The 19451-nt window shown below is 41.7% G+C and overlaps 1 protein-coding gene across 1 annotated transcript; it reads left to right on the top strand.

Moving 5' to 3' along the window:
- Nucleotides 1–307: 307 nt before the first annotated feature.
- Nucleotides 308–7821, top strand: LOC308656872 (intelectin-1-like; the record flags this gene model as incomplete). The annotated part of the gene is made up of 6 exons (XM_081308219.1): nt 308–365; nt 3051–3298; nt 3614–3772; nt 4156–4276; nt 5325–5428; nt 7669–7821. The coding sequence occupies 6 exons, from the start codon at nt 308–310 to the stop codon at nt 7819–7821; spliced, it is 843 nt and encodes a 280-aa protein (XP_081164345.1).
- Between the last annotated feature and the right edge of the window lie 11630 nt (nt 7822–19451).

Here is a 19451-nt window from a genome sequence, read left to right as displayed (position 1 = left end):
TGTGTTTTCTTCATAAAGAGCTATGCTCTCACTTCTCATTAGGAGCCTCTGCAGAGAAAGATCCAGTCTCCACTTGCTGGGAACTTCAGCTCCTGGCCTTGTGTTGAAGGAAGGTGTTTGCTTTGTGTGAGTTTGGGGAGCCCTTGGGGAGCTCAGGTCTGGTTTAGTTTCCAGAGATGTGTGGAGTTAAAAGAAAGAGACAAAGAGAGCTTTGAATTTTTCTAAGATTAGAAAGGAGTTGGGACAGGGTTAAAGAAAAAAAGATAATCAAGATAGTGACTTTCATCTTTGTTTTTTAAGACTAACAATGACCCAATTCAGCTTTCTGCTGTTTCTCATTGTGGCCAGCAGAGGATGCAGTGCTGGTGAGTCTCCCTATCAGGGGCCCAGTCCACCCCTGTCCCTCCCCGCACCCTCCCTCACCTGCACACAGCTTTCAAAGAAAACACAACTAGGTAGGGTTGATTCTAGGATGGGGGACTCTCCTGAACCAGAGATGATGTCTTTGAGATGCACAGAGGACACCTTGGATGTAGTCTGATTTCTAGCAGTGAGAGTATTGCTAAGACCTATCCTGGATTTGGTTCTTTGTCTCTGTGTCCTCCTGTAAGAACTGTGTTCTCTCCTTGCTATTTCCAACTCAAATGGTGTGCCTTGGCCTTGGGATTTCCATGGCAATTGTGGGGTATGCTCTGTGCCCAGAGAATGTTCTCTTCATACTCTTCTCTACAACAAGAATAGGAATGGCATTTTACAATCTGTTTTTCTGTCTGTCTGTCTATCTATCTATCTATCAACCTCCCTTTTCATGAGAAAAGCCTGTTTCTTTTCTCAGTACTGTGGATTGAACCCAGGGGCACTCTACCACTGACCCACATCACCAGCATGTTTTATTATTTTTTATTTTGAGATAGAGTCTTACTAAGTTACCCAGGCTGATAGTGAATTTGTGATCCTCCTGCCTCAGCATCCTGAGTCATTGGGATCACAGGTGTTTACCACCGTTCCTGGCTGAGAAAAGCATATTATCTCACTTGATCTTTACAAAAATACTAGTTATTAGCTTCATATTAAACAAAAGGAAACTGGGGCTCAGGTGTGGCAGGTAGAACCCAAGGACTCTCCCCTGGAAGCCTGAGCTACTTAGGCCTGAATCCCTCTGACTTGAAAGCCTGTGATCCTTCCACCCCTCCAGACTTTTAGACTGGTTTGCAGAGTTGACACTCCTGTACAAGGTTCTTCATTCTGTGCCCCTGCTGGTCTCCTGGCTAGAGTCTCAGCTTTGCCAACCTCACACTCTGCCTCAACCATTAAGCTACCTGTATTTCCTCCTCAAGCCGGGCTTTGCTTCATTCTTTTCTTGAGGTCTTTGGACATGTTTTTCTCCTGCCTTGAATTCTCTTTTCTTTCTTCCAACTGATGAATCATGTCTATTCTCTCAGAGTACACTGTAGTGTCACCAGAACTAGAAAGCCTCTGTCACTAAGTCATCCTACCCCCGACAACCCCCAGCTCCCTTCAGACTCCTCTCTTCTCATCTCAGAGTCTTTCTCTTGTTCTCCTGAGCTTATCCTTCATTCCTTTTAATAAAATTTTCTGTTGGTTTTGGCAACTCCCTCTAGAGGTAAGTTCCTGGGGAAGTTTAATTTCTTTGAATGCTGGGTGCCCAGGGCAGGGCTTGGCCCAGCACGAGGTCGTGTGGAGGGAGGGAGGTAAACCTGTGCTGGATGCTGGCTCAGATGGGCTGATGGATGATGCTGGATAGCTCAGGGTCTTTCAACCCAAGGTTTTGTGTCAAAGCAACAAAGAGAATGAAACTCTGCATATTCTCTAGCTGTGGTCAGTACTGTTCCCATGAAATGGACCTGGTCTTCACTGTATGCATCTCTGCCTGGAAGCTGCAAAGAAATCAAAGAGAAGTACTTTGGTGCAAATGGTAAGTAACAAGCCCTGTCAGAATTTTGTCCTTTGTGGATGTGTAACCGACGTGATTCTGCAATCTGTATTTGGGGTAAAATTGGGAGTTCATAACCCACTTCAATCTAACGTATGAAATATGATATGTCAAGAGCTTTGTAATGTTGTGAACAACCAATAAAAAAAATAAAAATAATAAAAAAAGAATTTTGTCCTTTGTGAAGTTTTTTTTTTTTGAGTTTATTTAAATTTTTTTTTTTGTACTGGGGATTGGACCTGACAAGCTACATCCCAAGGCCTGCCCTCCCTTTTTTTGAGACAAGGTCTCTCTAAGTTGCTGAGGCTGGCCAATTTGTGATCCTTCTTCCTCAGACTCCCCAGTTGCTGGTATCATAGCCTTGTGTCACTATACCCATCAACGCTATCCATCGCAAGAAAAATTTCATTACCCCAAACAAAAACTCCATAATTATTAAGAAATAAATCTGCATTCTACCTTCCCTAAGGCCCTAGTAACTTCTGTTCTACTTTCTGTCCTATAAGTTTGCCTATTCTAGTTACCTCATATAAGTAGAATCATAAGGTAGCTGTACTTTTGCATCTGGCTTATTTCACAAAGCATAATGTTTTTGCTAAGCATAAATAATTCATTCCTTTTTATTCATTGTGTATAGATGTATATGTCAATGTATGCATGCTATATATTGTGTATGATGTGGGTGTGTGTAGATCTACATATACACTCAATGTTTTATTTGTCCATTCATCTGTTGAATATTTGGGTTCTTTCTATCTTTTGAGTCTTGTGACTAGTGCTACAGTAAATGTTATGTGTACAACTTTCTGTTTGAGTTTCTGTTTTTAATTCTTTTAGTATATCCTAGAAGTGGAATTGCTGGGTCATGTAAATATTCTGTGCTTAACTCTGTGAAGAACATTGCTGAGAGATTGGATAATTTTATGTTCTGCCTCAATCAGAGAGATGTGGTCTTCTGAACTTGGGGATGCATAGTGACAGGACTCAGGAGAGGAGCCCTTAGGCCATGTTTCTAGTTCCCAGAGCTGTCCTGGTCATGGCACTGAGATGGCATGAGCTGCCAGACAGGGAGGCTCGGGGCTGGTTCTCTCCACAGATGGCTTGTATTTCCTCCGGGCCAAGAATGGTGTCGTCTACCAGACCTTCTGTGACATGACCTCTGCGGGTGGTGGCTGGACCCTGGTGGCCAGTGTGCACGAGAACAACATGGCTGGGAAGTGCTCGGTGGGCGATCGGTGGTCCAGCCAGCAGGGCAACAGAGCAGACTACCCAGAGGGGGATGGCAACTGGGCCAATTACAACACCTTCGGGTCTGCAGAGGCAGCCACCAGTGATGACTACAAGGTGGGTGCCACTGGGAAAGGGTGAGGACCTGAGTGTGGCTGGGCAGGAGGGGGGTTGGGAGGGGGGTTGCGGACATGGGGCTGGAGCAGAAGAGAGAAACAGTCACATGCCTCGCATCCCAGCTTCCTCCCACAAGGCCATTAGGCAGCGGGGTGGTGGTGGGGACATGATCTGCTGGAGGTGTGTGTGTGTGAGCACGGCTGGCCATCTGTCCACCTGGAGCCCAGGGCTGTCAGCTCAGATGAGGGAGCCCATGTGTGTCTTTTGCCCCTGTGGAACCTGGACTAGTTAGTCTCAGTGTTGGTTGCTTTCCAGAATCCTGGCTACTACGACATCCAGGCTGCGGACCTGGGCATCTGGCATGTGCCCAACAAGAGCCCCATGGAGAACTGGCGGAACAGCTCTCTGCTGAGGTACCGCACCAGAACTGGCTTCTTCCAGCATCTGGAACATAATCTGTTTGGCCTCTACCAGGTACACAGGGCTGCTGGCTGGGACTGGCTTTCATGACATAGAGACAGGTGTGTGAGGTTGGGCAGGAAGCACCTTTCCATAGCCCTTTCATGTCCCCTCATCCTAATTTGCTGATGGCTTCTGTCCCATTATCCTCAGAAATTCTGAGCCAGAGAAGATAAAGACCCAGGGGAGAGGATATTTGGGGCAGGAAGAGAGAGAGAAAGTGCACCACTTGGCTGGGGCTGTTGGAGAAATATAGCAAAAAAAAAAGATTCATATTTTGACTGGTTTTGAAATAATCTCAGCTACTGAGAAAACGTTGCTTCCTCTTTATGAATGACAGTAATCTACCCAAACCAAAACTATTGTCCTTATTCAATGATTTTTTTTGTTCCTTATAGAAATACCCAGTGAAATATGGAATAGGAAAGTGTTGGACTGACAATGGTCCGGCGATACCTGTGGTCTATGATTTTGGCGATGCTCAGAAAACTGCAGCGTATTACTCACCCTATGGCCAGCGTGAGTTCTTAATGCTCCTTGAACCCTTCATAGCAAAGATGATAAATTCAGTTATGAGAGGGAGAAGTTATTTATCATGACAGCCTGGTTCTCTTCAATAAATGTTACATGTTTTGACATATTTAATTTGCACAACTACCCTTGTGGACTATTATGAACTCCACTTTATTGACCAGAAACCTGAAGCACTGAGAGGTTCAGGAACCTACCTGAGATCACAGTGCACAGGCAGGAGAGGCAGCATGTGGGCTGGGAAGGCCTAAAATAACTGAACATCTTTTTTTTTTTTTTTTTGGTGGTACTGGGAATTGATCCCAGGACCTTGTGCATGTGAGGCAAGCACTCTACCAACTGAGCTACATTCCCAGCCCGGCCTAAAATAAATGAGCAGGAGGTACTGATGAATTCCAAAGATTTTAAATTTATGACCAGTTGGCTCCAGATTCTATTCCTAGCTACCCCATTATCAACCCTTCAGCAACTTATTGAGACCAGGCCAGGTTCGTGTATAAAACAACAACAAACAACAGACGAAATGGTGAGACAGTTTTATTTCTATTGTGAGGGATAAATATTTGTTTAATGTGAATCTAAGTTTGGTAACATCACCTTTGTAGAGGTTGAGCCTATTCCATAAAATTCCATAAAAAGCTGTGGTAACTACATTTAGGTCTTGAGAATTTAAAATCCTGGTGTGTGTAGGAGAATTGTAAGTCTGAGGCTCTCTGGACAATTTAGTGAGACCCTGTCTCAAAAAAGAAAGCGGGGGGGGGGGGCAAGAAAAACTAATTGCTGCAACAAGCCTTTGTTTGTGATTCCCCAATATTGTTGAATTTCTCTAAACAAATTCTAGTAGAATAGGGGCTGCCTCTGAGATCCACTTCTTGAGTCTGGGGTTGGGAAAAGGCTGGTGAAGTTTGGGGCTGGGATGCACCAGTCATTGACCACAGCAATGAGCCTCAGCCTGGCGTCCACTCTCTCTGGGCAGCCTAAAGGAAGCTATTTCTGGCATCCTCCTTGAGTGCTGTTTTCTGCATCTCATTTTCAGAGGAATTCACTGCAGGATTTATCCAGTTCAGAGTATTTAATAATGAGGGAGCAGCCAATGCCTTGTGTGCCGGAATGAGGGTCACCGGATGTAACACCGAATTTGTGAGTCTTTGTGGGGACCAAAGGCGCTCATGAATGAGGCTGAGTATGTGGGTGTGTATGTGTTTTGAGTGTGGTGTGAGCATGTGTTTATGCTTCCCTTCCTCCTTGCTGAGTCTCTGAGGGGCCAGGGCTGCAGGACCTCCTGTCCAGGCACAGACATCCTGTAGTGTTCAGGATCAATGTTGCATGCTCAGCCTTTGGGATAAAACATTCTGTTACCTGGATTTAGGGTGAGGATTATGTTCAGAAACAACCCATGGAAACTTCTTGAAGCTGAGAGTGCTTGAGAAACATGAGGTGTTGTTATTCTCCACCTGAGTTTTAGCTGCCAGAGTCAACCTTGGCCTTCCCACCCCTGTCCAGGGATTGCATGGATGGACCATGTGTTGACACATTACCAGGAAAGTCCTGGACATATTCTGCTAGAACCTCACTTAGGCCATCCCAGCTCCCTACCACAGGTACTTTCTCTGGCCAGAGGTCACCAGGGGGACTGATTGCCAGAGCAGGACAAGGCAGCTTCACCACCAAGGAGGACCCTGGGGTTATGATGGGGAATTTTCAGTATGGAAACACTAAAGGAGCAGGTCCGTTGTGACTAACTGGCTCCCCTGGTACCTTGAAGCCATGGCTTCAGGCATGTGTAATGTAGTGTGCACATGTGCCAGCACACACCTGCTCTTACCTGCCCTGGGCACATACACTGTACTAGAACAGGAGACACAACGGTGATATATTCCTTGCTCTCGTCCAACAGGGAAGACTTTCACACAAAGGTGAAATTACTATCTGATGAACCCAAGGTCATAATAGAAATATAAACCAGGGAGGTGGAAATGTAGCTCAGTGTTGAATGCTTACCCAGCATATGTGAGGTCCTTGGTTCAACCCTCAGCAACAAAAATAAGACAAAACAAAACAAAACAACATGACAACAACAACAACAACAACAACAACAAATAGCCAGGGGCTATAAGAACACCTAACTCTGATGAGGTGTCAAGGAAGTGATTGCAGGAAAGGGAACTTCTGTGCTGAATCTTGAGAGCTGGAGAGATAGAACTTTATGAGTTCTCAGTGCAATTTAGGAAATGAATAATGTGTTCAGAATCATCAGTGTTTCAGAGGGCATGTGGCATTAAGGGGCAGCAAGCTGCTTTGAAGTTTTTGTGCATGAGATGTATGTGGGGTAGTGACAGGAACTGAATTAGGAAGAAATTTTAACATCACAACAAAGATTTTGAACTTTATAGGTGATGAGAGCCAATAAAGTACTTGAACAGGAAGATTGACTTGATTGTCTTTGTGACAATCATGCTGGTGGCACAGTGGTGACAGATTCTAGTGGGGTGAGATTAAGGACCAGGAGACTGGTATTGAGGTGGTTGCATAGTTCAGACGAAGGCCTGAAATAAATGAGCAGGAGGTACTGATGAATTCCAAAGGTTTTAAATTTATGATCAGTTGAACACAGAGGATGGAAAGAGAAAAAGTCTAGAATAAACTCATGGTTTTCATTTGGGTAAGAGAATATCATTTATTAAGTCAGGGTGTCTGGAAGATGGACAGGTTTGGGGTCAATGAAGGATATGCAGTCGTACGCTGCTGCATAACAATATTTTGATCAATGACAGACTGCAAATATGACAAAAGTCCCAGGAGATCATATTACCTTGTGACATCATGGTCATCTTAGTTTGTGAATACACTATCATGTCCACACAGTGTCAAAATTGCCCAAAGATGCATTTCTCAGAAAGTGTCCCCATTGTTAAATGATGTCTGGATGTACTTAACTGTGTTTTGGTTGGGGGGAACGTTAATGCCTCCTCCAGTGATAGAGTTTGAGGTCTTCAGCCCAAGAAAAGAAAGGACTGGAGATAGAGCTTTGGGGCCATCAGTGAATTGTCAGTAACTGTAGCCAAAGAGGATCAGACAATCTATAAAGGAAAGGGAGATGTGTCCCCTCCTAGGGAGCAGCACTGAAGGAATTCATGAAGGAAGAGTCCAGCCAGGGAATCCAAGAAGGAATGTTCAGAAAAGTTGAAGGAAAGTCAAGAGGAGATGGTGTGTCACTAAAGCTAGGGGTAGAGAAGTTTTTATGACATAGAGACATAGATCAACACTGCACATCGAGAATTGATGAGTAGCAAAGATTCCTCTGGATTTGGTCATTAAGGTATTTGGGCTCATCAGCAGACCTCTCATTGTCACCCCCCCCCCCACTCCTTGTTTCCTAGCACTGCATCGGTGGAGGAGGGTACTTCCCAGAGAGTGATCCCTATCAGTGTGGAGACTTCTCTGCTTTCAACTGGAATGGACATGGAACTCATGTTGGTTACAGCAGCAGCCGGGAGATAACAGAGGCAGCTGTGCTTCTCTTCTATCGTTGAGAACTTCAGACGACGGGACCCAGAGCTCTTCTCTTAATCATGCGGTCCCAAGGATGGAGAACCACTTGGCCAGTAGCTAGAATGTAGCAGAAGAAAGAAGAATAAATCATAGTAATTCAGGGATTGGTGTTTGTGTCACTTGGCTTTGTGTCACTGTGACCGAAATATCTGGTAAGAACAACTTAGAGGAGGAACAGTTTATTTTGGCTCATGGTTTCAGAGACTCAGTCCATGCTGGATCAAGTCCATTGCTCTGGGCCCAGGATGAGGCAGAACATCAGGGAGGAAGGGTGTGGTGGAGGGGAGTTACTCCACTCATGGCTGCCAGGAAGGGGGAAGAGAGAGAGGAGAGAGAGAGAGAGAGAGAGAGAGAGAGAGAGAGAGAGAGAGAGAGAGAGGAAGCAAGAAGGAGGGAGAGAAAGAAGAGTAGGGTGGGGTCTCAGGGAAGAAGAACTCTTCTAGGGCACACCCCCAGTGCCCACCTCCTCCAGCCATGCCCCACCTGCCTACAGTTACTGCCCAGTCAGTTCATTCAAATTAGGATGCACTGATTAGTTACAGTGCTTACAATCCAGTTATTTCACTTCTGAATATTCCTGAATTAACACAGGGAATACCTCATATCCAAACCATAAGTGTTTTTATGAATTCTAGGAGATTTCAAAAGACTGTCTCAATGGGGTCAATGGCCAGCATCTCATTGGAGGGTTCTTCTTCCTGCCCAGGAGAATGTAAGCCACCCTAAAACTTAATGTCCCAAATAATGAGTGAATAACAAACACAAATAGCCAGAAATATAGTGAAGCCCCTGATAGATCTAGTCAACATGTGCTCTGGAACTAGACAGAGAAAAGCTCTGGTGGTTTACTTAAGAGGGTACATCAAAGGCAGGTTTTAAGGGTGAAGTCTTGCTCCGTGAAATGTCTTGCAGTCAGAAGGTTGATTGACATCTTGGCGGGACATACCCATCTCAGGTGCTGTGTAGGCCACAGCAGAGCACAGTAGAAATTCACACTGTCCCTGAGCAATTGACCAGAGAGAATGTCCACTGGTCATTCCCAGACACCAGATATTTCTATCCACTAGGCTTCCACGTGCGGTGACCCACATGCAACCTGTGGACAGCTCGTGACACCTTCTATTGCTCTGAACAATTCTCCTTCAATCACTTTTGTGCTTGGAATGTTAGGGCTTAGAAATACTACTAGGGGAATATGCCATCCCCCAACTCCCTTCTGGTAACCCTTTAAAACAGCCAGTGGAATAAAGGTCAAGGAAGAGGCATTTTATCCTTCTCCCTCTTAACTTACTCATATGGACTGCTCAATTTGCATCCTCAACCTGAAACTTCTAAAGAAGAAAATAGTCTTTTTGGGGGGAGAGAGGTTGAGGGTGCAATAAAGAAGGAAAAGACACCCAATATCCATATCTGGTGTCTGACAGCCTTGGTGGTGTTATTCTCCTTGGGGAAGGATGGGGCTGGCAGGCCTCTGAGGATGACTCTTCTAGGGTAGTGGCTAACCCTCCTGGATCCCATCTTCAGGGCCTTGTTCAAAAGGGGCCAAGTGACCCAATCATCCCCACTGTGTTATTGGTACAGGTGGGATGGGATGACATCAGTACTGGACCTTGGTTAAATGTTTGGCATTTTATTGTGTTTTCCTCTAGAATGCAGCTATGAATATAACCAGTCCTTCCTATTCTTCCCTACTGTAAGTGTCCATTATTCCTCTCTGGCCAGGAAACATCCTTCTTGGATTAATAGTTTGCTAGAGTGGCTCATAAAATCCAGGAAAATAGTTTATTGGCAATTAATTACAAAGTCTACACATCCTGATTTCAAAATGTTCTACAAAGCTACAGTGATCCAAACAGTATGCTACTGGCATAAAGGCAGGCACAGAGACTAATGGAATCAACTAGAGAGCTCAGAAATTAGCCCTCACATTATGGTCAAATGATTTGGAACAAGGTTGTCAGATCCACTCAATGAGAAAAACTAGATATCCACATGCAAAAGAATGAAACTGGACCCTACCTAACACTGCACACAAAAACTAGCTCAAAAATGGATCCACAACCTAAATGTAAGACCTAAAACTCTTAGATCAAAACAGGTCAAAGTCTTCATAGTAGTGAGTTTGGCAATGATTTCTCAGACACCAATAGCAGAGGCAACAAATGAAAGAGTGGACAGATTAGCCTTCGTGAGAATTAAAAATTCTGTCCATCCAGCAGCGTGTGGTGCCACGTACCTGTGATCCCAGCAACTGGGGAGGCTGAGGCTGGGGTCACAGGTTTGAGGCCAGTCTCAGCAACTTACTGAGACCCTGTCTCAAAATAAAAAATAAAAATGACTGAGGGTATGGCTCAGTGGCAAAGTGTCCCTGGGTTCAATCCCTAGTATCCTTCCCACCCCAAATATATACAGTCCAAAAAGCACTATCAACAGAGTCATAAAATGGGAAAAATATTTGCAAATCATATGACTGGTAAGTAACCAATATCCAGAATTTAAAGAGAACTCCTAAAATTCAACAATACAACTTCAAACAACTCAATTCAAAAATGGGCGAAAGACTCAAATAGACATTTCTCCAAAGAAGAAATACAAGTGGCCAATAAGCACCTGAAAAGGTGCTAAGCATCACTAATCATTAGGGAAAGACACACACAAACTCTAATGAGACACCATTTCATACTCATTAGGATGGCTATTATTAAAACAAACAAAACAAAACAAAACAAAACAAAAAAGCAGAAAATAACAAATAGTGGCCAGGATGTGGAGACATTGGAATCCTTGTGTATTGTGGGAAAGTGTTGTGGAAAAGAGTTTGGAGGTTCCCCCCAAATTACACATAGACAAAGCATGGTGGAGCAAGCCTGTATTCTCAGCAAGTGGGAGGCAGAGACAGGAGGATCTCAAGTTCAAGGCCAGTTTGGGCAACTCAAAAGACTCTGTCTTAAAATAAAAAATAAAAGGGCTGGGGATGTAGCTCAGTAGTAAAGTCTGGGTTTAATTCCTAGAACTACACACACACACACACACACACACACACACAAAATTAAAGATCTGGGTGCAGTGGCACATACCTGTAATCCCAGCAGCTCAAGAGGCTGAGGTAGGAGGCTCACAAGTTCAAAGCCAGCTTCAGTAATTTAGGAACTTAGTGAGACCCTGTCTCTAAATAAATAGTAATTAAAAAAGGTCTGGAGATGTGGCTCATTGGTTAAGCACTCCTGGGTTCAATCCTTGGAACAACAACCACAACAAAAAATTAAATATAGAATATCACGTAATTCACAATTCCACTTATGTATATATTCAACAGAATTAAAAGCAGATTCTTGAAGAGACATTTGTTCATCCATGTTCAGAGCAGCATTATTCAGAATAGTTAAAACATGAAAGCGACATATATGTTCACTGGCAGACACTTAAGCAAAATGTAGTCTATAAATACAATGAAAATTATTCATCTTTAAAAAGAAATAAGGTTCTGATACAGGGGCTGGGGTTGTGTCTCAGTGGTGGAGTGCTTGTCCAGCATGTGTGAGGCACTGGGTTCGATCCCTGGCACCACATAAAAATAAACAAATAAAATAAAAGGTATTGTGTCCATCTACAACTTAAAAAAATTAAAAAAAATTCTGAGACATAATACAACATAGATGAAAATTAAGAACATTAAGCTGAGTGAAATAAGCCAGTTACAAAAAGACGAATCCTGTATGATTTCACTTTCTGAGGTACCTATAGTTTAAATCTATGGAGACAAAAATAGAATAGTTGCCTGGGGTTGGGAGAGAGGGGAATGGGGAGTTTTAGTCAGCCTTTTCGTTGCTGTGACCAAAAATACCTGACAATAACAATTTTAGAGTAAGAAAAGTTTATCTGGGGCTCCTGTCTTCAGAGTTCTTAGTCCACAGATGGCTGACTATTCCTCAAGGCCTGAGGTGAGGTAGAACATCATGGCAGAAAAGGTGGTTGAAGAAAGTGACTCAGAACATGGCCACTAAGAAGCAGAGAGAGAGAGCTCTGCTCAGCAAGGAACAAAATTCGTTCCTCAAGGGCCGACCTTGATCCACCTCCTCCAACCTCCAGTCACCACTCAGTTAATCCCTACCAGGAGATTAACACACTGACTAGGTTAAGGCTCTCCCAACCCAATCATTTACCTCTAAACTTTCTTGCATTGTCTCACACATGAGCCTTTTTTGGGGGGGGAACCTAATATTTAAACCATGACAGATGTGTACAGAGTTTCAGCATGGCAAGGTGAAAAGGGCTCAGGGAATGGATGGCAGTGACGGTGGTGCAGCAGTATGAATGTCATGCCATTGAACTACATGCTTAAAAAGAAGAAAAGTGAAGCAGGAGGCATCACAATACCAGACCTTACACGATACTACAGAGCTATGGGAATAAAAATGGCAAAGTATGGGCACCAAAATAGACACGCAGACCAATGGTACAGAATGGAGGACACAGAGACAAACCCACATAACTATGGTTGTCTCATACTAGACAAAGGTGCCAAAAACATTCACTGGAGAGAAGATAGCCTATTCAACAAATGGCGTTGGCAAAACTGGAAATCCATATGTAGCAAAATTAAACCTCTACCTCTCACCCTGCACAAAAATCAACTCAAAGTGGATCAAAGACTTAGGAGGCACTAGAACCTGCACCTTATAGAAGAAAAAATAGGCCCAAATCTTCACCACTTTGGCCTAGGATCTGACTTCCTTAACCAGACTCCTAAAGTGCAAGAAGTAAAATCAAGAATTAATAAATGGGATGGATTCAAATTAAAAAGCTTCTTTTCTGCAAAGGAAACAATAAAGTGAGGAGAGAGCCTACAGTCTGGGAGAAAATCTTTACCACATGCCCCTCCGATAAAGCATTAATCTCTATGATATGTAAAGAACTCAAAAAACTTAATACCAAAAAACCAAATAAATGGGCTAAGGAACTGAACAGACCCTTCACAGAAGAGATACAATTGATCAACAAATATATGAAAAAGTGTTCAACATTTCTAGCAATTAGAGAAATGCAAATCAAAACAACTCTAAGATTTCATCTCACTCCTGTCAGAATGGCAATCATCAAGAATACAGGCAACCATAAAATGTTAGAGAGGATGTGGTGAAAAATGTACACTCATACATTGCTCATGGGACTGCAAATTGGTGCAACCACTATGGAAAGCAGTATGGAGATTCCTCAGAAAATTGGGAATGGAACCATCATTTGACCCAGCTATCCACTCCTTGGTTTATATCCAAAGGACTTAAAATCAGCGTACTATACTGATACAACCACATCAATGATTATAGCATCTCAATCCACTATAGCTAGACTATGGAACCAACCTAGGTATCCCTCAATAGATGAATGGATAAGGAAAATGTGGTATATATACTCAATGGAATATTACTCAGCTTTAAAGAAGAGTAAAATTATGGCATTTGCCAGTAATTGGTTGGAGTTGGAGAATATTATGCTAAGAGAAATAAGCCAATCCCACAAAACCAAAGGCTGAATGTCTTCTCTAACATGTGGGTGTTAATTCACAATAAGGTATGGGGGGGGCACTAGGGAAGAATAGTGTTACCTTAGATTAGGCAGAGGGAAGTGATGGGAGGGGAGGGGAGGGGATGTGGGGATAGGAAAGACAGTAGAATGAAACAGACATTATTACTGTATGTATATATGTGGCTACATGACCAATATGATTCTGCAACACTTATACTCAGAAAAATGAGAAATTATATCCCATCTATGTATGATATATCAAAGTGCATAAATGCATTCTATTGTCATGTACAATTAATTAAAACATAAAAAATTAAAAAAATGGTCATGATGGTAAATTTTGTTTTGTGCATTTTACTGCCATAAAAATGTGAAAAAACGTGAGTAAAGCTATGCCCAATTCCAACAACTTCAGATTCTCATTTTCCAGAGTCCTTCTAACAGCTAAGGAACATGAAATTTTCTCAGAACGGTAGTTCTAGGAATATCTCCATAACTGTGTTAGCTGTGCTCTACTGAACTACTCTCTATAAGGAAGTGACTCATAGTTTAAAAAATAATAAATGCTGGAGAGGATATAGAGAAAAAGGAACACTTTTACAGTTTTGGTGGGATTGTAAATTAGTATAACCACTATGCAAATCTCTAAGTCAATATGGAGGTTCCTCAACAGACTAGGCATGGAACCGTGTTATATGACCCAGCTGGACCACTCCTCAGTGTTTATCCTGAAGAATTAAAGTCAGCATACTGTAGAAATACATGCATGTCCGTGTTTATAGCAGCACAATTCACAATAGCCAAATTATGGAACCAGTCTGGGTGTCTGTCAGTAGATGAATGGGTTGAGTTCTTACCAACCCAGATCAGGCCCTGGTGGCTCCTTCCACAGAGTCCCCATTTACCAGACAGCTATCAGTTACAGGCAGCTCATGGTTACTTCCTGGAACTGAAAGCTCTCTGCTAAATAAGGATCTTGTGCTTTGCAAACTTTCTGGGGAGAGTTTTTGTACCTCAGCCCTGAAAGATTTATTTGTCTTTTACAATTCTTAGGAAAAGTTGGTTTCCTGTTTGTTCAGGTAATATATTTTTTTATTTTTAAAGTATCAAGGAAATGAATTGCACATTATGCTCAGATGAATATACATGAGAAAATAATATTCCAATATGTAAGATTTTTTTTTTTAAAGAGAATTGCTGGAATAGACCACAGCAAGCTAAAATCTGGGTTTGCTTCTAGGATGTTGTGACCATAAAACAAACTTTCAGAACTCCAGTACACGTTTTGTTTTTTCAATGCTAAGTTACCAACATATTATCAGAGGATTTAAAACAATGGATGGATATGATGAACATTTTTAAAAAAGAGTATATTTTTGTTTGATATGAAATTTTAATGCAGAATATACCTCTCTGGATAGATAGTAAGATAGTAAGATTCAGATTTCATATTTTTTTAAAAGCACTAAAAATATGTTATTGTCCCTCAAATACAGGTATTTTGGAACTTAATGATACTGTATTCCAGAATATCAACCCATGGCAAACCTATATTGCAATCATGTCTCTCACCAGTCCCTGGTTTCAGGACTTCTAGAAGTCTAACCCAGGAATTACATGTCTTTTTGGAGGCAGTTACTGGATACACCCTTTGGTTATCTATTCCTCAATGATCAAATGTTAGAATCAATATTCTGCAGAGAATGAAGCCTCATGGCATCTTCAAAAAACAAATTTCTGAAATATTATTCCATCTGAAAGATAATTTTGAAAACTATTTTGTTTGAAAAAATTTCAGAAGTCAGATTGTAGAAGTTTAATATATAGAGTAGGAACAATATTTCCCAGTTCCCCCAGCAGCTAGATAGTGTGTGTGTGAGTGTGTGTGTGTGTGTGTGTGTGTGTGTGTAGTGTATTGTGTGTCGTTACTGAAGGTCATCTACTAATGAAAAATTTCCATATATTTATTGTCAAAGACACTGATTCAGTTACTTCTTTCATTCCTACTTGCAAAACAGATCATCTTTTCCCCCTGTGGGCATCTCTTCTGTAATATATTACCAAAGGCCGACGGGTAACACCCGGTGAATATTCTGCTTCTCTGATGTCTTTCCTTAGGATTCAAGTGAACTAGGTATGGATGTAGTTCCAAGTTCCCACAGTTACTGGTTTGAACTTGTTTCACTGCTGTATCATATGGAGTGCTATTTTTCTACTATTAGTTTCTACATTGCCTCTAAACCTACCATCAAGCCAACTGCTGTAGTTTTAATCAGAAGTGTTCCCTAAAGGCTCATGTGTGAAATGCTCGGTTGCCAGCCTGTGGCACTACTGGAAGAGACGGAACTTTTCTAGGAGATAGGGAGGGAGTCAATATCGACAGCGTGCCTGCAAGGGAGATATTGGGACACCAGTCACAGTGTCTCCCCTCCCTCCATCTCTTTCTGCCTGTTTCCCAGCCATAATGATGTGAGCAGCTTTGCCCTACCACACATTCCCTTAACGTTCTGCCTCGCTACAGGCCCAAAGTGATCAAGCCAACTGACCATGAACTGAAACCTCTGAAACCGTGAGCCAAAATACAAATATTTCCTCCTTGAAACTGGGGATTGAACCCAGGGGTCCTTAACCACTCAGCTACATCCCCAGCCCTATTTATTTATTTAATTTTGAGACTGGGTCTTGCTAAATTGCTTAGGGCCTTGTCAAATTGCTGAGGTTGGCTTTGAACTTGTGATCCTCCTGCCTCTGCCTCCTCTTCCTTTTTCTTATAATGCAATAGATACTTATAACCCGTGACATAATTTTAATGTTATCAGTCCCCTACCCCTACCCCAGTGCTCCTTTGCATCACTCCACCTCACTTCCCCCTCAGGTGTTGCCATAATGCCAATTTGGGTTTATTGTTTTGTTGCTTGAGTTACTTTTATCAACACATGTATGTAACATATTGAATAAATGTATTTTTAAATTTCTTTGTTTTTGAATTATATAAAACTGCTATTATGTTGCATGTTGTTTTCTGGGGCATACTTTTTCCCTATGACATTGAACAACTGTTAGACCTCTAATGCTGTGGCAAAGTCACCCATTCACTTTCATTGCTATTGCTATTCCATTGTATGAATTTATCATGATTTGTTTTTCTATTATCCAATTATTGGGACTCATTTTGAATCTAGTGGTTTTGCTTTTTTAAATTAAGCACCCTACTTCTATAAGCATCAATGTGTGTGTTTCTAGGTGTAGCTTTTTGTTGCTATGACTGAGATCTGACAAGAACATCTTAGAGGAAGAGAAATTGATTTGGAGTCACAGTTTCAGAGGTTCAGTCCATAGTTGGTTGGCTCCGTTCTTCTGAGCCTGAGTGATGCAGAGCATCATGACAGAGGATCTGGAAGAGGAAAGATGTCAAGTTCACAGCAGCCAGCAATTGGGAGAGGGAGAGGGGGAGGGAGAGAGAGAGAGAGAGAGAGAGAGAGAGAGAGAGAGAGAGAGAGAGAGAGAATGCACAAGGAGCCTGGGGACAAGATATATACCCCAAAGGCATGCCCCTAGTGACCTACTTCCTCAGCCAAATTCTACTTGCATACAGTTGCCACTGAGTATGATAGTTATTAACCTATCAAACGGATCAATCCACTGATTAGATTATAGATCTCATAATCTTACCATAAGTTTTCAGAGAACACCTCATATCCAGACGATAATAATGTATGCTAAAATTTCTTTTGGGTATAAAGGTATATAGTTAGAAGTTAAATTTTTAGATCATTAGCTTTATGAATATTTGACTTTACAAGATAATATTGCTGAGGGCCATTGCCAAGTAGGAATGACGCATCAATATTTCCTTGCCAGCGTACCCCATGTTAAATGGACTTGCCTTGGAAATTTGTTGTGACCTTGCATGTGTGTTTGAGAAAGGTGACCCTGCTCAATGACCAGGGAGGATCCAGGATTAGGGTGTGTCCTGCAGTTTGAGGAAGTATCCCGCTCCTTGGGTTAAGGGCGTTCCCAGTTTAAGACCTTGGGTTTTAGGGAAGTTCGATGTTGAGGATTATTGCTGCTGGAAATAGGGCGTTCCTGCTGCCTGAGCTCCCTTTGAGTTCTCGTGAGATTCAGAGAGTATTTTTGGAAAAAAGCCTCGTGGAGTAGGTGAATTGGGCGGCAGCAGAACTGGGATTGCCCCAGAGCGTGTGTGGAGGCCGGTGTGAGTTCGGGAATAAAGAATTGCTGTTTGAATCTACAAAGCTGTGGTGGCTCGTGATTCTGTGCCCAGCCAAGACTGCGGCATAATATCAATTTGTTTCCAACAAATTGCACCAATTTACACTTCCATCTGCAATATATAACTGATCTAATTGATCCATATTCTCTAAGTACTTATTATTACCAGTATTTTTTATTTTTTCTAAATAATGTTCTTGATTTGCATTTCCCCATTACTAGTGATATTGACTATTTCTTCACATTTATTGGGTTTATATGTTTCTTTTTCTGTATAACTCCCATTCATACTTCCGAAAAATTTTCTATTAGATTATTTATCTGTTTTTCATTTTATTTTGTTTTTCAAAATTGTTTTAGTTGTTGATGGATCTTTATTTTTATTTCTTTATATGTGGTGCTGAGAATTGAACCCGGTGCCTCACACATGTTAAGCAAGTGCTCTACCATTGAGACACAACCTCTGCCATGTTTCTCACCTTATTGACTGATTAATAGAAAATCTTTATTAATTAATTAGTATTAATCGATATTAATCATTTGTTGGTTATGTGTGTGGAAAATTTTTTTTTCACTGTGCATTTTTTTACTTTATTTATTTATTTTTTTCAGTACTGGGGATCAGAGCTTGGAGTGTTCCACTTCTGAGCTCTATCTATTTTATTTTGAGACAGAGTCTTTCTAAGTTGCAGAGGTTGGCCTTGAACTTGTGATCCTTCTGCTTCAGACTCCTACGTAGCTGGGATCACAGGTGAATGCCATTGATGGCATCTTTTGAGGAACAGAAATTCTCAATGTTACAAAATTTTCCGTCTTTCCTTTTATGATTAGCACAGTATTAGGAAATAAGAAAGATGTTCTGGTCCGGGTTAGTTGGTAATAATTTTTGTGCACAGGATATTTTACTAGAAAATAGTTGAGGTTTACAGGGTTTTCTTCAAGAAGGACAGTAAGTGCTAAGCACATTTTCCTTATAGAATCATGAAGTTCTATCATCACTTTATCAACACATAGTGATTTTTTCTGACATTAAAAGGCCTAACAGAATTAGCACTATACTATCCTAATAACAGTATTCAGGGGCACATAGAAATTTCAATATTTCAAAGGACATTGTAGGTTTAAAAAGGTCAGAGGGAACAAATTGTTTTAATCTGTGGTTTATACTTCTAATTCCAAGTACCTCATGGAGTAGAACCTACCTTTGAAATAGCTATACAATGTCACATTTATCAGTGGATGAAATAAAATTTAAATTTTTAATTTGCCTAAAAAAACCAGCTGAGCTGAGGTTTACTGTGAAAATTTTTGGTAATCAGAGAATTTAATTCTAAGTTCCTCATGATTTTGATGATTCAGAGAAGCAAGTTTGGATAAAACTTTTAGAAATGAAAAAAAAAACCTCTTAGAAATGAATATGCCAGATACATTCAATGAAAACTTGAAATGCTCATGGGATCATGTGAAAGTTGAAAAGGAGGGTGAAAGACTGACAAACCTTCTTTCTTAGGTTATCTTGAAATTCTAAGGCAGTGAGTAGTATAGTTTGGATATCAAATGTGCCCCAAAGGCTCGCGTGTTTAAGGCTTGGTCCTCCTATGATGTGCTACTGGGAGGTGGTGGAGTTTCAGGAGGCGAACATGGTGGAAGGAAGTTAGGCTATTGGGGGTATGCCCTTGGAGGGGCATGGGGGCCCTGGCCCATTCCTCTTTCTCCCTTTGCTTCCTGGCTGTTATGATGAGAGCGGTTTCCCTCCACCACACACTTCTGCTCTGACATTCTGCCTCACAACAGGCCCAAAGTGATGAGGTCAGGTGATCAGAGATGGAGACCTCTGATGCTGAGCCCAAATAAA

The sequence above is a fragment of the Spermophilus citellus genome (assembly GCF_964194105.1).
Source record: "Spermophilus citellus genome assembly, chromosome: 9".
NCBI lineage: Eukaryota > Metazoa > Chordata > Mammalia > Rodentia > Sciuridae > Spermophilus > Spermophilus citellus.
The sequence above is the reverse complement of the archived record's forward strand: the minus strand, read 5'-3'. Positions and strand labels throughout refer to the sequence as shown.